The sequence below is a fragment of the Poecilia latipinna genome, unplaced genomic scaffold (genome assembly GCF_001443285.1).
Source record: "Poecilia latipinna isolate Pla-1442-1.1 unplaced genomic scaffold, P_latipinna-1.0 Scaffold1, whole genome shotgun sequence".
NCBI lineage: Eukaryota > Metazoa > Chordata > Actinopteri > Cyprinodontiformes > Poeciliidae > Poecilia > Poecilia latipinna.
Window position 1 is genome coordinate 572,305 of NW_015112617.1, and position 22,052 is coordinate 594,356.

The 22,052-nt window shown below is 40.8% G+C and overlaps 2 protein-coding genes across 6 annotated transcripts in view; both read left to right on the forward strand.

Moving 5' to 3' along the window:
* lrfn1 (leucine rich repeat and fibronectin type III domain containing 1) overlaps window positions 1-12,613 on the forward strand; it is a 223,709-nt gene extending 211,096 nt beyond the window's left edge. For all 5 annotated transcript variants that reach the window (XM_015034432.1, XM_015034357.1, XM_015034588.1 and 2 more), the window contains 2 exons: window positions 5,766-7,164; window positions 10,670-12,613. In XM_015034432.1, coding sequence (XP_014889918.1) covers window positions 5,786-7,164; window positions 10,670-11,558 — 2,268 coding nt within the window. In that variant the 5' untranslated portion in view covers window positions 5,766-5,785 and the 3' untranslated portion in view covers window positions 11,559-12,613. The remainder of the gene's footprint in view (window positions 1-5,765; window positions 7,165-10,669) is intronic.
* A 9,089-nt stretch (window positions 12,614-21,702) lies between these two features.
* dixdc1a (DIX domain containing 1a) overlaps window positions 21,703-22,052 on the forward strand; it is a 29,419-nt gene continuing 29,069 nt past the window's right edge. The window contains exon 1 of the mRNA XM_015034920.1: window positions 21,703-21,985. The gene's annotated coding sequence lies outside the window, so the exon portion shown is untranslated. The remainder of the gene's footprint in view (window positions 21,986-22,052) is intronic.

The window sequence follows — 22,052 nt, forward strand, 5'->3', positions numbered from 1 at the left end:
GTTTTTCTCCTCCTCCCCCATCTGGAATCCTTAACCTGTTGACAAATCCAGGGTCAGTTGGACATTGTTATTCTATTTGTATTTTTATTAAAAGAGATTCTTTTGTGTTTTTTCTTACTAATGTTTTGTTTTAGAGTTTTTTTATCCTTTGTCATTGCATTTTTTTTTTTTTTTTTTTTTTTTGTGAAAGGTGATATTTAACTTAAATGAACCAATTTATTTCCAAAGACTGTAGACATCATGGAACTCCCAGCCCAACATGGTCACAGAACCTTTAAGTACAAAAAAGATTTTAAAAATGAGATGATAATTCTCACATAATTCTCCTTATTTTCTTCATGTTTTCATCAACATAAAACATGTATTTAGAGATACACCAAGAAACATGGCAAGGCAAGAAAAAGTTTAAATGCAACATAAAATTAGTTTGGATAAAATTGTTTGTTTGCATGTTTTTCTGATGACTAGCTCTGCTTTGCCTGACTAGCAGATTCACACAAAACAGTAAGTTTATTTCTTTTTTTATTTCTTTTACAGGTTTTACACATTAGCTAATTGTACAAGGAGCCTTTTTGTTGTGACACCGTCTGTAGCAGTTTGTTTCACTGCTCTGTATGCTTGTGGGTGTTTGGCTTGTGTCACTATATAAATTGTTAAAAATGACTGTACTTCCTCGGGAAGCTTAGGAAGGCCGAGCCCTGTTGCGACACGTTTTGTTTTTAATTGTGCAGAGGAGTGACAACAAAAGCATCCACACTGGAGATGGAACAAACCTGGCTCCGGTGGTGCGCGGCCCGAGACAGGAAGCTCCAGCAGCGAGTAATTACGACTGCCCAGAACATTACCGGGGGCCCGTGAAGCAAACATCAATTATATCAGCGAGGTCATGTGTGTCTCTGCAGAGCCCAAAGGGCGCTGAGAGACAAAAGCCACTCCAGCTACGGTCTCTCCACCCAGCTGCTGTTTGATAAACCATAAAGACTTGACCACAGCCCTAACAGCGAACTGTATTTCCTGAAGCTGTAAAGGCAATTTCCTTTTAAACTAAGCGTGCTTTTATTGTTGTTGTTGTTTTTCATTTTCATTTTTAGCATTAATAATTTTCTTGACTTGCAGGGCTTTGCAAAAGTATTGACAACCCAACCTCACAGTGTTATTAGAGTTTTATGTGATAAAACCAAAGTCCCCTTGGGTCTAAGTGGCTCCCCCCCAAAAAAGCTTATTTGTATTCGTTATGTATTTCAATTTCTAAAGACGACATTCCCTCCAAAGTTGGGAATCCACGTTGGCGCATGTGTGGGCAAACAGCCAAACTACTGTCATAAATATTAGATTATTTTCTCTCCATACAAATTAACTAGCAAGTGACTATTTCAACTATTTCAGACATTGTTCCTTGTATCACAAACCAGGACGTGGGGGTCGGACTTACTGGGTCGGGCTCGGAACCCACTGATAACTGCTCGTAGTTCTAGTTTGATTTGAGTTGGACAAGAGAAACATCTGATACCTCCAAGACTGGAAACTGAGGAACAGAGTTAGTTGGCCACCCCTGGCGTAGGGTTATTTTTCTCTGGCAAAGGCTTTCTTTGGATGAATGTTTTCCTTCCACTTCGCAATTGTGTGCTGCTCAGTGTAGGATTAGCACATAAATTCAGAATGAGACAATAGTCGCAGCATAATAAACTATCAACCCATATGAATGCACTGCAGCTCCTGAAAACAGACAAACAACGCAGACACAAACTTGAAATTGTGTCTGAATGTCATTTATTTATAAGATTTTGTTCCCTAATAATGACCCTTAACTCTGGTTCATTTTGCCTGTTTTCCAGTTATTGGATTTAGTGACCGGCACTAATATCGAGCAATAAACCGAACGTGAGGTAGAGCTGCCCTTTTCCTTTAACTCATTTGGCCATTTATACATCTATTCACGTCAACGTCAAGCCTGCTTTGAACCCATTAGGGCTGGAGTTTCGCTTTTTGAGCAGCTCGTCTTCATCTTAATGCAATTCAAAGACCTACATTTTGAACGAGAGTTGCTGTGGCAACAAAGTTTTCCCCCCCTCTCCCGGAGACGCGGAGAGCTCAGTGGAGTATCCTTGATGGTGTGGCGGAAAGTGCTCAGGCACAGATGGTCCTGTGAGAAACCACGAGCCTCGTGTCCTAGTTGGCGTCGGAATACTAACGCGATCGAGCAAGGTCACTAATGTGTCGAGGTTTAACACAGCTTAACCAGCTCTTACGAAGGCAGTCTAATGCGCAGAAAGGATGAGGTACACTCCAGTTCCCCAAGTCTCGCTCACTCTGTCACACTTTGCTGCCAGCGGTAAAACACGTCGCAAATAAATTTATTCTAAAGGGGGTGGCTCATAAATCATCCAGTACCAATAGTGTGTTTCATTTGCACGAGGCTTAATCTCACAATATTTGTAGCTGATTTCAGAAAACAACTGTGTGTGTGTGTGTGTGTATATGCATGTTGCACTCCACTGGTGTAGTTTAAGAAAGTTACATCTCAATGAGTCAGAGTAAGGTGAGAGAAAAGTGCACACACATAAATCCAAGAAGAGGTCTGCCTCCAGTTTCTCTCTCAACACTAATGGTCAAGAGAAATGTGGGCTGAAGTTGAGCCAGTGCTGCCAGCATTGACTAAATTTGATCAGCAGTCTTTGATAAAACTCTTCCACCAGCCTGAACCTGTGTTTCAAGCTGTTCCGCCGGCCTTAGATAATGATATCATAGGAGCCCAGATTTTAATGAGAGCTCTGATTGGGTGGCAGTATTTCATGGCTAACAAGATGCCCTGTTGTCTGTCTGTTAGTTGCCATCCAGTCTGCAGTGTGTTGTAGCATGCGTACGCACATGAATGTGTGTGTGTGTGTGTGTGAGTGCAGCAGCGTCTCGCGAATTCAATTTAGGTCAGAGTCAAATGATAGCAAAGCACTTGGAGTCTTATTTGTCTCACTGCATCATCAGATTGTTTTTTTTTTCTTAATAGAGACAACACATGAAAGAGGGAAGGAAAACTGGCCGACGCCAACTTTTTAATGAAATTTGATATGTGACATTTAAAATGCCGCATGAGTCATGCAGCAAGAATTCAAATCATGTTCAGAGCTACTGACAATCTGTGCATTCATTACTATTGCTTTGACTCCTTCAGTGTGCTGGACATAATTGATAGCACTTCTGGAAAAGGGATGTAAAAGTAATACGTTTTTTTTACCTACTTATCCTTGGAGGATAAAGGGGGGCTGATGCCAGTCTCCAACAGTCATTGGGTGAAGCTGTGAAAAATCATCCCTTTCATTTGCGTACATTTATTCAGGGAGGAAAAACGTTCAATGAATGAAATGATTTATCACTAATGGGCACAATCTTTGATAACTTTGCTATCAGTACTTTTTACAACTACCTTTAGCCAAAAGGACAGAATTCAGTTTTCTCTCATGATGATTTCCCATCTTGGAGCATTCCTCTTAACCCTTGCATGCAGAAATGGGGTCCAACCGACCCCACACACATAAAACTTGTATCATTTGCCATAGTCCTCGACGTTTGCCTCAGTCCTCATACACACAAGGGTTAACATCAACCTTTGTAGATCAGTGGTTTCCCAACCGTTGGGTTAATGACCAGAACCAGTGGTTAGGGTCCTTTGGTAACAATCGTTGGCATAACACTCGTTCTTTCTCACTGATCCACTCCAAACATACCTGAGGAGCAGCAGTATGACCTAACAGAGATTATCCTTACACACAACGCCAAAGTTTACAAAACCTTGATAGGACTATAGTAGAGTTGCACAATATTAGAAAAATTTGACCAGTGGAAATTACATCACATTGAGCAGTCCTGTACATCAGCAGGGGTGAACTGATGCATGCATTAAAACATCCCCAGTCCAGTGGCTCCATTTTGTTCCCCCAAAAAGTTTACTACAACTTCATAATTTTCAAATACTTGAGTGTTATTTTCATAAAAATCCAAAAAAATGTATACAACTCACCTGATATGGATCTATCACTTTTATTTAAAGCATAATGTCAGCAAAACACACATTTTAAAAAAAGAAACAAATAATCTGTGGGGCCCCGGCAAGCCCTTTGTACAGTCTGACCCAGCCAAGTGAGCATTAGCACCTCACTTAATAAAAAGAAGGTACATCAAGTCTGTGTATTACATGCAATGAAAGTCCAATAGAATCAATATATTGATACAAAAGTTGCAAGCATTGCACTTAAAATATTATGTTCTACCAAATATTGCACCTAAGCAGTCCTTCCCCAGCAAAATCCAGTATAAGGACCAGGATAAACCGTGCTGCCCCACCAGGAATCACAGCTGGAGCAGGACCACAACACAACCAGGCCATGAGGACACCCAGCGGACTGCAGGGAACCTGCACATACTTCTCTGCTTTTGTTGACTTTGCCCACACCACTTGAACATGAAATTTTATCCAACAAGCAGGTGAAGAACATGCTTCAACAAAGGACTGTGCAGTGTTTTATGAGGTGGCCACACATGTGGCGTGAGGTTCTTTGGTTTGTCTCACGTCAAACCAAAATAAAGCGTTGGTCATTAAAGAGCTCCATCTGGTCTGACTACCGTTTAGCAAACATAATTTTTACATGTCTGTGAATAAAAAGGCTGTAAAATTACGGCACATAAGTGACACAAATCCTGAAAGACGCACAAAAAATCCTTAGACAACTCCTCCTCGGTCAATTAGAATAATTATACTGAACATGGCTTCAGATTGGCACTTCAGACCTGGAAGAGGAGGAGAAAAAAAATCACCTTGTGAGATTAGATGGAGTGGCAGGCTGCAGAAGCCCATGTGTCAGGCTGCTGCAAACCTAGACAGGAGAAGTAAGTTGGCATCTCTCTACCTAATCAGCATCAACGGGCTCTCACATCAGCAATCAAGCTTAAGGCATTTGCAGTTGAGGTCTATGCCAAAGAGGCTAACGCGACTGGCAAAATGGCATCTGTTTATGTGCCATGTGTTGCTCCTGTAACCAAGGATCACTCCTTAACCCCTGGTCACCAGAGGCGCGTTCTTTCACAGGCTGAGATCGATACCTCTAAAGGGGGAATCAGGGAATCAGAACATCCCTAAAAACCCGAGAATCATCTAGAAAGTCCTTCAAGAGACGGATTCGAATCAACTCCTGCTCGCTTTGTTTTCACCTTTGCTTTTTGTTGTTCTGATTTACATGACAGGTTGCTGTCTAATTTCTCGCAGCACCGGCAGCGGAACATGAAAAGGTTATAAAAATCCTCCAGCTCTGTTTGACAAGTGCCTTTTTTTTCCTGCTTTAATTCCTCCAGCCCGATGTGAAACGCAGTCTGGGGAAAAACAAATACACTTTGTTAGATGATGGTATGGTTGCCTATTATAGGCACTGTGATCACTCAAGCTGTTATATTATATGGTGGTGATGCAGCTCCAAAAAAAAAAAAGAAAAAACATTCTGTTATTTCCATTAAAAAGGCTTGCAGAGGCTTCTTACTGAGCAGGCCCAGCCTTTCATCATCTCAGGTGCCATTATTTCAGCAAAGCTCTATTTCATTTTGTGATTGATGGTTCCCTGGCAGTCTCAGCAATCTTGGTCAGACTCTGGATGTTTGCAGCAGGCTCTCATAAAAGGCTATGATGCTATTTATTAATTCAAAGATCTCTTCTTTTTTTTTTTTTTACTCAGCGTCTCTCTTATTTTTATTTTTTTCTCCTCTGTCTGCCTCTCACACAGTGCCTGGAAAATAATCACCAATGGACCGGCTGGTTGTGTGCGTGCTGCTGTGTGCAGCTCTGGTGAAAGGCTACAGCTCCTGCCCCGGCCGCTGCATCTGCCAGCACCTCTCGCCCACTCTGACTCTGCTCTGCGCCAAGACCGGCTTGCTGTTCGTGCCCCCCACAATCGACCGCAAGACCGTGGAGCTGCGGCTCACTGACAACTTCATCACCATTATTCGTAAGAAGGACTTCCTCAACATGACCAGCCTGGTCCACCTCACCTTATCCCGCAACACCATCAGCCAGATCGTGCCCCACGCCTTCCTGGGCCTGCGCTCGCTCCGGGCACTGCACATGGACGGGAATCGGCTCAGCGTCATAAAGAGCGATCACTTTAAAGGCCTCGTCAACCTGCGGCACCTCATCCTCGGGAACAACCAGATCCACCAGGTGGCCTCGACCTCCTTCGACGAGTTTGTCGCCACCATCGAGGACTTGGATCTGTCCAACAACAATCTGCGCAGCCTTCCCTGGGAGGCCATAGCCAGAATGACTAACATTAACACGCTCACCTTGGACCATAACCTTATTGACTACATAGAAGCGGGGACTTTCACTTTGCTCACCAAGCTGGTCCGCCTGGACATGACTTCTAACCGGCTGCAGAAGCTTCCGCCGGACAGCCTGTTCCAGCACGCCCAGGTTCTGTCCGACGCCAAGGGCTCCAGCTCGTCCACACTGGTGGTGAGCTTTGGCGGGAATCCCTTCCACTGCAACTGTGAGCTGCTGTGGCTGCGCCGGCTGACGCGGGAGGACGACTTGGAGACCTGTGCCTCGCCGGAGCACCTCATGGACAAATATTTCTGGTCGATACAGGAGGAGGAGTTCATCTGTGAGCCCCCACTGATCACCAAGCACTACTCCTCTAAGCCCTATGTGATGGAGGGCCAGGGTGTGACTCTAAAGTGCAAAGCCATGGGGGATCCAGATCCAGACATTCACTGGAGGTCACCGGATGGCAAGCTGGTGCACAACAACTCGCGCACCATCCTGTATGACAACGGCACCCTTGACATTCTCATCACCACGCTGAAGGACAGCGGGTCGTTCAACTGCGTGGCGTCCAATGCTGCCGGCATCGCCACGGCCGCCGTGGAGATCAGCATGATCCCTTTACCCTTGTTCGTGAACAACACCGGCCACATGCGCGAGGACCCCGGCCTCTCCGACATCACCACTTCCTCCAAAGCTGGCAACGACACAAAAGGCTACGACAAGCAGGACAAGAGGGTCCTGGTCACGGAGCTGACCTCGTCCTCCGCCGTGATCCGCTGGCCGTCTGAACGCCACATCCCCGGGATCAGGATGTACCAGATTCAGTACAACAGCACTGCAGATGATACTTTGGTGTACAGGTAAGCCAGGGTGGAGGCAGGATGGGCAGCGAGAGAAAAGTGTGTTCCAGTAGACCAGTGCTTCTCAGTTCTGGTCCTCGGGGACCACCGCCCTGCGTATTTTAGATTCTTCTGTTCCAGAACACCTGATTCAAATGATTGACCTCCTCCGCATGCCATCTAGTGCTGCAGAACCTTATAAATCACCCACTTATTCAAATCAGGTGTGTGGCAGAAGGGAAACCAGCTAAAACATGCGGAGTAGCCGTCCCTGAGGACCTGAGTTGAGAAACATTGCAGAAGACATTTGGAGTTGGAGTCCCCAAAATTATTTAACAATGTTTAGATCTATTCAGGGTCACTCATTAACGAAGTAAGGAGAGAATAAGTCTAAAACTCTTGGAGAGCAACTATAGTAAAAAGAAAAAAACCTCAAGTGGCATCAGATTGATTCAGTTTATTCCCCACATTGGCTCCAAAACTGAGTGAATTGTTGCAAACATTGCATTGCAAGTCCAAGTACCCCATAGAGCCAAACGGTCTTAATCAGCATCATTAGAATGTAATATGACAGCAACAATAGCACAATAAATATTTCACTCCATGTAACTGTATCATTAGAAAGGGTTGGAAAATAATTGGCTGCAGCACAGAAAGAAATTAGAAAAACTCTGTAAAGCTGAGATTTGTCGTAGAGGATTCACATCATTTGCTTATTGCAAATTGAAAACAGAACTAACACATTACAGTAACAAGTTAAAACAATGAAAGAACAGACTGGCTCTGAGAGAATTAATAAGCTTTAGGTTGACAAATTGCTTTTTTTTTTTTTCTTTGGTATTGTTCTCTCTCTAATGCCCAAAAGGTTACAAATTACAGCTTAAACCTTTAATATTTTTGCTTTCTGAGTTGGATATGAACAAATACCCAAGATAAGATCCAATAGTAAATGTTTTTCTTTGTCACGTTCAAGCTTAGACTTTTTTTTTTTTTAACAAATTGAAATATTGCACACACCAGTATCGGAAGGCAAAACCACTTTTTGGTACAACAGTTGTACAGTTTTTGATGTATGGCTTCATGCTTCAACCAGCTTTCTAAATTGCTTGATTTGAGAAAATATGGAAAATTTATAAATGTCTGTTTTCAAGTTTTGACACATATTTTCAGATGAAAATATGTTCCTCAATCTCAAGTCTTTTTTTTTTTTTTTTTACCTGTATTTAGTTTCAGCCACTGTAGTCTGAATTATGGCTTTTTTTTCTGTTCCTGTAAAAAAAAAAATGCTGATGATGTTGCCCCATCATATTTCAGAATCTAGATGTTTTTATTGGCTTTAACTCTAATAATTTATTAGTTTAGCTCTATCTACCAATAAGGTGACTTCTGAAGGCATCTTGCTGCATTTAATTTTATTCAGTAAAGAAGTAAAAAGTAAATAAGGCTAAATGCACAACATATTTTTTCCCAGTTTTTATTTGTAAAAAAAAAAACTTGGAACGTTTTCCTTCCACTTCCCTGCTGTGCTCAACGTATTGTTGATCTATCATATGTAATCCCAGAAATAAAAAAAATAAAAAAAAATAAACACTTATGTGTGTAGTTGTAACATGACAAACTGTGATAACGTTCAATGGGTGGGAATACTTTTGCTAGGCAGTGTAATTACCAAAGTACAACACAGGCACTTAAAATTCAGACCCAAGTGTTTGCAATTAGCTGCGACTAAATTATAGGATTAAAACGACTTTGAAGAACAACACCATGTTAATACAGAATCCTAATTTCTTTCTGCAGTCTAAATGTGAGTGCATTGCTAATGTTTAGTCATAGTAAAAAAAAAAAAAGTATGCACAGTTGAATTTCATAGTAGACAGGATAAAACTGAAAATTGAATAGCTTTTAGTGTCGGCTTACAAAGGCTTATGCTGGTATAGAAATATCTCTCTCCCTTAAACATGGGGTTGAAAGTACCAATAGAAAGTCTTTTGATTAAGCTTCATGTGTTCCTTTTAAATTCTGTGACACAAATTTACTGTATTTCAGGATTTCATTTTGGCAGAGCAAACTAATAATACTGGTTTACATGCTTTCATTCGCTCCCCCTTTTTTTTTTTTTTTTTTTTTAGCTTTTATCAGGTATAATGAGTAGCTCTCTTGTATAATTTTCTCATTCAGTTTCAGCATGGAGCTGAGTGTTATTTTGTCTTTAGGTGGTACATTATTACCCACCAAATGATAACCATCAAAGTCCGCCTTTAGGGAAAAGGAGCAGGCTTCTAATTATATTAACGGCAACGTTGACCCGAAGACGATGCCTTTCTCCTGCGTATTTAGCGTAATCTTGCACTTGACCTTAGGTAATCACACAACAAAACACCCTCTTCCCAGCGCTCATCACTTGTCCTGCAGCCTGCAGCTGTTGTAGGGAGAGAATAAAGCGTTTTTAATACTTTAACACCTTTGCTTTCATTTTACAAACAAGCCTGAAAGAGCGTATGTTATTTTCTCATGCAATGCCTTGCCAAAGTATTCATAACCCTTTAACTTTTTCACATTTTGTCACGTAACAACCACAAGTTTCAGTATGTTCTGTTGGGATTTTGTTGCAAATTATGGTTATGTGGAAGGAAAGTCCCCATTACTCTGATACCCCTAACGGAAATCCCTCAAAAGTTTTCAAAGAGCTCAAATAACACAGCGGTCCAGATCAGGAATGAAGATGTGGAAAGGTTTAATGTAGGGTTATTGAACAATGTCACCAGATTTCAACATAGCACTTCAGTCCAACCAAACCAGATGCCCGTGTTAACTCTGACGGTACTGTTAGTTTTGAACACCACAAATCTGGCCTTAATGGAAGGGTGGAAAGAAAAAAAAGTCATAGTCAAAAGGAAGTGATTAGAAGCTTCCATCTACAAAAAACATTCTCTGGTCATGTGAGACAAAAAAAATTAATATTTTGACCTTTGCACAAAACACCATGTGTGGCAGAGTACTAACTTCAGATAATCCTGGAAATACTGTTCTTGTGGTGAAGCATGATGTTGGCCGCATCGTGTGGTAGGTTGATTGGACATGGGATTAAATGGGACATTATGTAATTTCTCTTTGGAATTAATCAAGTGTTTTTGAATTGAATTGAACATTGCATACATGGCAAATCTTGAAGAGATGTTGGAGGCTGGGATGGAGGTTGATTAAAAAGGTGAAAGCAAAGTATATAATGGCTTTGAATGGCCCAATTCAAGTCCTGACCTAAATCTAACTCTTCTCTAGACTTGAAAATTGCTGCTCATTGGTATACTTCATCCAATCTGGCTTGGGTCAAATTATTTTGCCAAGACAGTAAGAAAGGTTCAGCAGGTAGAGGTTCACCCCAGAAGACTTGGAGGGGCTGAATATTAAATGAACTCTTTCGTGATTTCTATCACTCTATGCAAATCAATATGCGTGGCTGTCGAGTTTCTGTTTTTATAAGGTCTTTATATCTTAACCACTGCATCGTTTCTCTCTTCCTCCGCAGAATGATCCCGTCTACCAGCAAAAACTTCCTCATCAACGACCTGGCTGCGGGACGGGAGTACGACCTCTGCGTGCTGGCCGTGTACGACGACGGCATCACGTCGCTGACGGCCACACGCGTGGTCGGCTGCGTGCAGTTCCACACGGCCAACGAGGTCAGCCAGTGCCGCTTCATGCACAGCCAGTTCCTAGGAGGCACCATGATCATCATCATCGGCGGCATTATCGTCGCCTCCGTGCTGGTGTTCATCATCATCCTGATGATCCGCTACAAGGCCTATGGCAGCCCCGTGGACACAAAGGCCAAGCCCAGCTTCGCAATGCACTCGCAAACCAACGGCAGCCAGCAGCGGCTGCAGCACTCGGTGTCCAAGCAGCCGTGTGACGAGGTCGAAGCGCCGGCGCCCAAAGAGTGCATGGCTCTGGTGTTGAAGGTGGACAGCGAGAAGGAGGAACTGGCAGCCACGGTGGCAGTCCTCGAAGTGGAGCTGCCCCCAAATGCAGACAAAATGAAGAGAAGGAGCAGCCTGGATGCTCAGCGCTCTGGGCCGCCATCTGAGGACACGCAGACGGACAGCAGCCTGACCGGCTCCACCATGTCCCTCTGCCTGATAGGCTCCAATGCCGGCACTAAGGAGGCTCCCAGGCTTAAGGACAAGAAAAGCGCCCTGGCCAGCGTGGGGTTACTCCCCAACGAGCTGGCACGAACTAGGCACAGATTCTCTTTCGATGGCGGGGATTACTCCATATTTCAGAGTCACAGTTACCCACGCAGAGCGAGGACGAGGTGGCACAGGTCCACCAACCAGCTCAACACAGAGTCATCGCCACTCGCCAACAGGAGAGTTACATTCAGCAGCACTGAGTGGATGCTTGAGAGCACGGTTTGAGGAAAGCAGTGTAGCAAAAAATTTTAAATAAAAAAGAAACATTTAAAAAAGGCACAAACGTAACGTAAAAACACAAAACATCTACATGCCATACAGCACAACGATGATTAAAAACAAGCACATTTATGTACTCATGCTGACTTCCTGTGAGTTGCTGGAGGAGAACAGTATCCTGTCATCCTGCTTCCCCCCCATCGTGCTCCCAGAGAGGTTTATTTGGGCCATGTCTCTTCTTCTTTGTTTTTTGGGGTTTTTTTGCAGCGGTGCCTTATTCTTTTAAATGTATGAATGGAGGATGCTGCTCACTGTAGTCACAAACCTCCCACTCTTGACGGCGATGGGAAGTGTTGTTTTTGGCTTTTCGGTTTTCACCGTTTTCTGTGGCACACTGACGGGGAGGAGAGGGGTTTGGCATTTGGATGTGACTGTTTAATTGTTAAAAAAAATAATAATAATCATCATTAAAAAAAAAAAAACTTCATTACGCAGTAACTTGTAAAGTGAACAGCCAGGTACCCTGTTATGTCAATCATGTTTTTTTTTTTTGGTTTTTTTTTTGATGAAGAAAAAAAAAACTTTTGCACAGAAGACACGAGATACAAGGACAAGTATCAACACCAGTCTATACAATATTAATAACAAAAAAAAGCAGAGTTTTCTTTTTTTTTTTTCGAATGCTCATTTCTAATGTTAGTGGATAAAAAGGGGTTGATGTGAGAATCTGCCATGGACGGTCAGACTGTGCGATGTTGAATAGGTATTGTTCCAGATGTGACTGTATATTCATCGGTACTGTATCTGGCTGGTCTAGATAAAAGACGACAAACAAACAAAAAGACATATATAAGTATATTAAAATATTGGTGTATGTGTACTAACTATGTAAAGTAAATAAGTCATACGTCACGTGACTTTTTACAGAGCATTTGGGTGTTGGCTGCAAGTTTTTACATTAAAAACCTGTGTCATCACACCTCTCAATATTTAGTATGTCCAAGTTTGAACCATTTATCCCCTCATGAAGGGTATTAAATTTTTTGTGTGGGTTAACTGTATCAGTAGTGCTTGTTTTTTTTTTTTTTTTTTTTTTTTCTCCTGGTCTTTTGGTTGGATTTTTTTTTTTTTTTTGCTGCTGCTGTTGTGGTTGGATTATTTTATGTCTTGTGCTGCTCCAGTGTCCACTGTAGCGAGCGAGAGAGGGACACACGAATTGAAATGATAAATATTTGATTCCTCAGTGCTATTTTTGAGGTTTTAAGTGAAAGCGTCACAGCGCCAATAGAGTGGAGTGGGATGTGTGACTGCGAGGGACAAGCCAACTGGACGTGGTGCTGAATCCAAATGAAGCCAGCTGTTGTTACACAACGGCGTAGGAGCAAATGTTCACCACCAGGGGGAGACAAAGCTTTCCATTGTCTCTAATTAGGCGCTTTTCTTAAGAATTTATTAGTGTGAATCATAAACAGCGGAAGCTGCGTGCTCCACCCAGGGCAGAAAGGTCTGGTTTATGGGAAAAGCTGTAGCTTTAGTTCTTATTTAGTTTTAGTTCTGAGCATTGAAAATTAGCAGGATTAACCAATCATGCTGTCAGCAGATGTGGGAACATAACAGTAAGTGATAATATCCTCTCTGCATTGACGTATAAGGTCCAGACTCAGGTGAATAAATCCAATATAGAAGCATATATTTCAGTTTTAACCATGACTTTTTAAAGCTTTCAATACGTTAAATATTCTTAGTCATGTGAGGGAGAGACAGAATTCTATCTGTGTGAAGCAGTCAGTTTTTCTGAAAAAAGCAGTCCGAACAACTGCTTCCCATTCAGGATCCGTAAAAGCGATCCGAAAATTGTTTGAAGCGTATGAGAGGGCTATTTCTCATCTCCGATAGTACCGCGATTCATATCTGTAGCTCACTCACAATAATAGCGATGAAAGAGAGAGATGGTGTGCGCTGAGTTCTGAAATTTTTCAGAAAGGTATGAAAATGAATGGTTGAGTGCCTGAGGCTACCCTGTCATATGATTTCACCTTGACAGAAAACCGTCAGTCCTAGAGAAATTTCAAAAACATTTTACGGGAGCAGGCATTCGGTGCGATGTCATGACCGACTTTCATACCAATAGAGCGATTTTTGTAGGCATGACGGCAATTTAATTATTATTTTGGGGGTCAAAACTGTCGGTTAGTGTGTGTTACCCAGAAAGCAGTTAGGCACAATATCCCAGCACCGTGAGTGAAACAATGACTGGGGCAGCCTACTATATAAAGTACTCGGGGACTAGTCCTATATTAATTTACACATTTGTAGAATACGGAACAAATAGCGTGCCGTAGCGGTTCAATACGGGACACTACATACGACAGCCACATACGAGACGGTTCCGTATTTTACGGGACGGGTGGCAACACTACTTGCAAATCAAGGCGATCACTGCCCTCCCTATGCATTGCTATGGGCAGGCCCCAATAATAATAGGAATAATTGATGAACGGTAAGATTTTATTATTATTATTATTATTATTATTATTATTATTATTATTATTATTATTATTTGAGTATTTTATTTGGCTGACCTCTTTCTTTTTCTGATTAAGATTGAAATACGTGCATAAAATTATTCTTCATTTTATATGTAGACCTTCTATGCGAAAATAGGTGTGTGTGTGTGTGTGTGTGTGTGTGTGGGCGGGGGGGGAGGGTCCCTTTGGTGAATGCAACGTGCTGCTGTAATATCATTCAGCTGTATACAAGGGGAAAAAAGTCCATTTTAATTTCATTTTTAAAAATCTGGAAGCTTTAATGAAGATGACCACCAAGGAACGGTTCTTCTTCGACTGCATTTGTTGTATTTTACGATTATTTTCAGTCTTTTAGACGTGTAGAAGAAGAATGTTGGCTGTTGTGCCCACAGATAATATAAGCGGCCAATGCGGGGTCTACTCTTATATTATGTCTATGGTTGTGCCTACGGGGCTCAGCGCCGCCCCGTATCAGTGAGGAACGGTACTTTCTCCCACACCTGCGCATTTTCACTGCTCAAGAAATGACCGATTAGAAAGACTAAACATGTTGCTCGTATTCATTAAATACATCAGGCAGACGGTTGGAACGTCAACATAGGTAGAACATGTGGAATTAAACAAATATATTGGCGATATGGAGACAGATAGCAACGGGCAAGCGAAAGCTTCCTTCCTTCTTCCTTCACTGTGTACGACACAGCGCCACCAGAGGTGAGCCGCAGCACTGCACTTATTCACTCCGGTCTTCTCCCATACTTCAACAGCTATTTTGACCGTAGACATGTTGATATTATCAATAAAACACACACAATTATAGAAAAGAGAAGTCAAGTGGAAAAATTAATTTTCTGTCATCATTGTTAGCATTTTACTCACCTGCCTCTGCAGAACCTGTGTCACTGCTTCTCTGTTACTCTTTGATATATAATTATAAAATCCCAATTAATGTGAACTACAGTAATGAATGCTATTTTAAGTACCATTCCGGGCAGAGGTTTAGACACTCTCATTATAGGCATGAATCTCATCTTCATCTGCAGTTTATAGATTTTTTTTTCTCCACTGATCTTATTTCAGGTTGAACTGATCAGATGACAATGTTAAAGATTTTTAATAACTAGAACTGAGTTCACAATTTTAAATTAATTTTACATCGTCTGCAATAAAAACAGATTTGTACTCCCCAAATGATGTTTGGTTACCTTTTCCTTTGCTAATTGCATCCTGCTTCTTCTTAGTCAATACCTTTAAACCGGAAGCTTTTCAGGATTTGCATCACATCAAACTTCAGTTTTAAATGACAAAAGCTAGCATCATGGCAGGAGTTTGTAAACTTTAGAAAGCCACTGTACCTCCAAAATCGCTCAAGTCAACAACAACAACAAAAACGACAAGTCAATGATTTGACATGATACACATTTAAATTGGGTTGGGAAAGGATAAACCAGACTAACTTTAAGCTTCTCCAAACTTCTGACTTCCAGTATACTTTGGTATACTGGATAGAAATCATGGACTATGCCTGAAAGCCAAATAAATGCTTAAATATCGCATATTTAGATGGACTCTACTAATTCAGTTTGGAAGAGAAGCTTTTCGTAGCTGTAAAGCATAAATACAGTGTTAGATTGCAACAAAAAGTTTGTGATTTCTCTGCTACTTGCTATGAGACAGTAAACCCTTGGTGCATAATCTGGACTCTTTGTGGATCAAATATGTGAATACATATCTCTCTTTTTTTTCTTTTTTTAGAAATCATTTTGTTTCTGTAAGATTATTCCATGCTGAAATAACAATTGGATTGTGGATGTAAACCTCTGATTGAAACTTTGTGTATTTTTAGACACAAAGGATTATCTATTTTTCTCTCTGCTACATTTAGCTGTGTCTTACATCGTATTAGTTTGTCTAGAGTCAGGGATGCATGATGACAACGATGACGAATGATGGTAATTTTTTTTTGTTGTTGTTGTTTGCAGCAGAAAGCGGCCTCCATTCCTCTGACCCAAGCTGCACAGATTAAGATAAAAGCCAGGCTGCTCGGACAGTGAGATGTCGATGAGATTTCGCAGAAAGCTGGAGAGCATTTTGTACTCGATTTGGAGGGGGAGGGGGCTAACATCCACGGTGGTGGAGTAGATTCAGTGTAAGAACCGGGTCATCCTTCATCTTCCCTCATCACATGCGGCCGGTTTTCACCTTGCAAATTTTGCATTTCAAGCAGCCCTGAAATTTCCCTCCTTCTGATTTACAGGAAGACTAAACCTTTAGAGTGAAAGTGCTTTAGCTGTCAAGTCCCCAGCGCACTAACTTTGCAACTCCAGTCCATCTCGGCATTAGCTCACTGACAGCGAAGGCTTGGAAATTGGGCAGCAGACCGTCTCTCCCAGCTGGGGAAGTATTTCAGTCTGTTCCGATCTGTAACCATTATTCAACCCCGAATCTGCTTAGGTAAGAGGACGCAGAGATCTCACCCGTCCTGAAAAATTGGCTTGGACAGCCAAACTAGCAGACAGTAGGGTTAGAGCTAAGTGTTTCATCAGCAGTTCTGAGTGGCTGTAGGGGGGGAGGAGAAAAAAAAAAGGTGCCTGGATTCAGTGAGAGGGCAATTATTATTTTTTCACTCAAGATCCAATTTTATGTCTAATGCATACTGATGTGGGTATGAAACACCCAGTCTGGGGATGGTTTAGCACATGTTGAGTTCGAGTATCGTCTCTGTGCCAAGACCGTTAATCAGCAAACAAGCTGTGTTGAAACATGAACATCTAAAGTTTTTAAAGTGGGAGCTATTATGTAACGTCAACTTTTTTTAAGCTTTATATCACGTTGTAATGTAATTCCCTCGTCAATGTTGCTTTGATTCTTTCATACATGTTTGAGGAATCCTTGAATCTCCTGCAGCAGCCACTGGGCGGATGCCTAAACGTGTGTTCTCACGAAGCTCCGCCCATTTCCACAAAGCTCCTCCTTCAAGCTGCACTGTCCAGTCGAGCTTCCGTCTCTCATTACACCCCCGCCCCGCACCTTCCCCGCTCAGCACCTCCAGACTAGTGGCAGCAGCAATTAGCAAACACCTGGTTGAACTGCGAGTCTGCTGAGCTCAACATGCAATCTGCTCCTCTCTCCAACGCTCTTAAGAATGGTTGTAAACGCCATAAGGAGAAGCATTGTGATGACGTTTTGAATGCGGAGCGTTGAGAAGACCAGGAGATTCTTAAAGAGACAGAAGCCCGATTTCAAGGTGTCAAAATAGGAAGTTTTGTTTCTTTTAAGTAGTGTTTGATATATACATCATTTTCAAAACAACTGAACATAACACAGTTACTTGACTGTGTTATAAAATAACAGAATGTGTCTGGAAAATACATAACATATTAATACCCTTTTAAAATCCAATGGGAAAATAAAATCAGCATCCTCTTTACAGTGACTTCTACGTCGACCTAAAAGTCCTGACAATTCCTCAGTAAGTATTTCTTTAAAGCCTTGAAATAAAGTAATTTCTCTTACCCTACCCACAAAGCCCACTTTTTGCCTGCAAAGTATAGCTACAGGTAAACTAACTGGAGGGCAGAGTTGCAACAGTTGCCCACTGGGGAATTTTAAATCTTGGACCTTAGTATTCCCAGAGGAATATCACAGTGAAACACTGACTGCACAACTGAGGAAACATTGTCTGCTACTTGGCATTTCATAAGGTGGAGCAAACACTTCACATAGGCAAACAGAGGTACTTGATGTCTCTTTTTTTATTTAACTGAATCAAAATATTAGTGTCACTTTGAGATCAGTGAATTATCATCAGTGTTAGTTTACCTCTACTCATAGCATGAGTAGAAGGAAATTAGCCAAAAAGTTTAGTTTTGGTTACATTTCTCTGACATATTTACTGTTATTTTCGTGGCTTTTATCTCTGCAGTTGCTCCAGAGTTCTTCAGAGCCTCTCAGTCGCTTATTATTGATCACCTTACCTGAAATATTTTCATACTGAGATAAAATTACATAAAAATGAATTTTCTATTATTATTGTTGTTGTCAAGATAAAGGCAGCTAAGTAAAACAAAATTATTGCTACACTTTGCAGAATTTGGCAATTAAAAAAAACAACTATCTTTTCCTTTCAGCTCATACTTTTGTGTTACTGTGTTGGATTAGCAAGTAAAGTCCCACCAACAATGTTGATGTTTGTGGCGGTAATGTGATAAAATCCAAAGGATTTTAGGAATACTGTTGCAAAAAGCGTCATCCTTAATACAGCCAATGGCTCCTGGAATCACGCATGTGAAAAACAATTTGTAATTTCTGTGAATGATCATATTTTTACTGGGAGCTGTAAAACACATTCAGCTGTGGGTTTTGGCTAAGCGTCTTTAAGCGGTTGCAGTGAAGATTCTCTTGAAGAAACAGGCCTGTTTTCATGACTTTCATTTGCTTTTCTTTTTTCCTATTTCAGGGATTCAGTCAGCTACAGACAAGCAAATCTCGCAGCTTTCCTCTGCTTGGAGGAAACGTTTAGCCTTTTGACACAGACTTAGCAAAGGGCTCCAGGCCTCTACAGTGAACAATTTCAGACTGGTTTACAAAACACTTTCATTGGCATTAGATTATCTCAAAACAACCACATGCCATGGGGCTAGCTATTTGCTAACAGCTTGCACAGAGGATGATGTTAATAAGGTTAGAACAGTGGAGGAGGGAAAGTAAAACTATATTTTCAGGGTTGTTAATGGTGATACGAGATCTCTTTCTCAGTAATTACAAAGGCGGCAACACCTGACAGGATAGGGCAACCTGCTGCTCATCAGTTGAGCTACTTAGAGCTTTTTATAAATCATTAATGTATTTACTTTGATCATGAAACCAGATTATTCAATTCAGTTGAACCTATTTATACTCTTATTTATTTATTTATTTATTTATTTATTTAGCTATAGGCAGCTATTTTGCCTATAGCAAAATAGCTGCAGCGATAGGTCAGGATAGCCTAAGCAGAGGTGAAATAAGAAAATCTGGTTCGTATTGGATTTGAAGAACATGTCCCATTAAAAATATCACTGAGGTTCTTTACTTAATTACTGGAGGCCAATTAAATGTCATACTGATGAAGTGATTGACTTAGAAGCCTCTTTTCTCAAGGCTCTTGTCAAAAGATGACTACTTCGGTCTTGTCTTATTTTAAAAGCCGGAAATTTTAAGTCATTCAGGTTTTTATGTCTTCAGGACATGCCCATAATTTACCTAACCTTTATGGTAAAGGTTAGGTAAAGTGTAACCAGCACAACGTTGAAAATTGACAAATTGACAGCAATTGACCAATTTTTATATATATATATATATATATATATATATATATATATATATATATATATATATATATATATATATATATATATATATATATATATATATATGATGAAGAGAATTGGCTCCGACCCTATGCCCTGTTGTACACCACAGGTATCCCTGGAGAATGAAGATTTCTCAGTTACCTGAACAAATTTAAATCTGTTGGACAGATAAGATTTAAAGCAGCCTGGTGCTGTTCCTCTGATCCCTACATGTTCAGATCTTCCTAAGAGAATGTTGTGATCGAGTTTGTAAAAAAAAAAACAAAGAAGATCTAATAAAACAGAACAGTCCGTTTTCTGAGGCCAAGATAATATCATTTGTAGTTTTCATCATTTCTTTTTTCGTTGCTATGATGAGCTTTGAAACCTGAGCGAAACCTTTCAGAAGGGTTGTTATTGATTAGATGCTCACACACTTGACTGGCAACTATTTTTTTCAAGAATGTTATATCAGAAAGGAATAATAGCGATATAGCTGCAACTTATCAAGTCTCACTTACGAACCTGTGGTACACATTTGTTTACCAAGGATGGATTATTCACATCTAAGCTGGAGACTACCATCTCCTTAGTTTGTTTGGCATTGGGTCTGACATCCAAGCGAATATTTCAGAAGAAGCGAATATTTTTGATAACTTGGAAAGTTTGACTGAATCAGAACAGATCGAGCTCTACGGTTACATTCAATGCTGACTCATTTACTGAGAATGAATAATTACGTTAGGGAGGAGGCCAGTGATTCAACCAGTTTTATTTATAAAGAACTCCACCGAGTCATTACTGCCGAGAGCCGAGGGAAAGCTCAACTCAGCAGAACTGATTCTATATGAGTTTGGCAACCGTCCTAAAAAAGAAACCTAGGATTATTCTTATTCTCCTCCATCACTGATGAAAATAGGCTGTTGGTGAATTGTCCTTTTTTATTTTTTTTTATATATAAATGGACTGTTTTTCCAGATTAAGCAGGACTCCATTTTCTCCCTAATTTCCCAGCACGGCTCTGAATTGAATCATAAATAATATGTTTTCCGTCTGAGGTGAGATTGTCAGTAGGTATTTGATCCTTCAGACCTTTTGTATAGGAAATTGCCCTGCATTTTCCCCCCCAACTTAACAATTGAAAAGAATCACAAGATGTTTTATCAGAATATGTCACAGCATAATGTCGAAAGGTTATTTCAAAGCGCTGGAAGTGAGAAGCACTCATTGAGTTATCAAATCATTTCCTGCTGTCAATACGTCTCTCTTGTTTGGCTCCAAACTGGATCTTTTTTTTTTTTTTTAAAGAGATCAGCTGAAGGTAGTGCATTTCTTCACCTTTTTCATTTTTATATGCTTTAGTATCAGATTATAGCTTCAAATCTGCAGTAGAGCTTGCCTTTCTGCTCAAGATAAAGTTTTAATTTTTCCATATATTTAGGTTGCTCAACATGTCTAAATACCAATTTATATGTCATCTCTCAGAGTCATCCAGCTCTGACATTTCTATTTTGTTACTGAAAGTTTTACAAATGTTATTAGCATTGACATTTGCCAAGTAAAATTATCTTCAATACATTACAAATGGGTGGCATTTATTTTGTATTAGAGTAAGTGTTTTAATTATGAACCTACTTACAAGTGATTCACCTTTTGATGCATTGCACTAGTTTTGAGAAGTACTAGTAATTATTTTAACAGGATTGTGTCTGACGTAAAAATCAACACATTCAAGCGTTAAATTCTTTCCCCTATTTTTGAAAAGGAGGCAGACTTTGTCACATGTGCACAGACACAGCTGGAACATCATGTATACCTATTTAAAATCAATAGCCATATGCTGTCTTGGGCCACACACAATACACTGCAAAAAATAAAAATGTAAAATTCAGAAGGGCACTTTTTTTGTCCACAGGAAAAAAACATTGGTTTTTGCTGACAAGCTGTTAACACATTTAAGACACACTAAGGCTTAAATGTATGCGATATGTAAAAAGAAAAAATGGAGGCAGTGCTTTGCTAATTGTCAACACGTCTAGATAACAAGGTCCAAGCGTGTCACATTTCACAGGTCAGGAAAAAAGTTTTAAGAAAAAAAAAATAATTGGGAGGGCTATGAGGTCCGCTATGCCAGCTTGACTTTGTGTGGGGAATGCTTGCATGTTTATCAGAATTGTTCTACCGCGGAAGCTATCGCTCACTAGTACATTAATATCTTTTAACCCTCCAGCATTGTGCGCATGCGCGAATTTTCCGGACGTAAACAACAATTACCAACTAAGGCAAACTAAGCGGAAGTAGAAATGGAGGAAAGAGCAACAGTCAATGGGGAGACTCTTTGGAGAGAAGTTTTGTAGTAATACTGGTAAAAAGTACAACAACTTTGCTGTAAACTGGCGCAAAGACAGACAGACGAAGGTGCGAGCCGTTAGCTGGAGGATAGACTAGCTGCGCCTATCCTTAGCTGTTTAGATTTCGCTGCGTTTCCGAGAAAGGCGTGGATTGTCTCACCTTTGTTCCGGAAGTCATTAGGACCTCATATAAACCAGCCACCCTGGAGCGAGGAATGGTGGTGAGTTCCTAAAGGATCAGACCTGAAAGGGGCGTTTATTGGAAATATTGCCGACTTTTATGTTTTT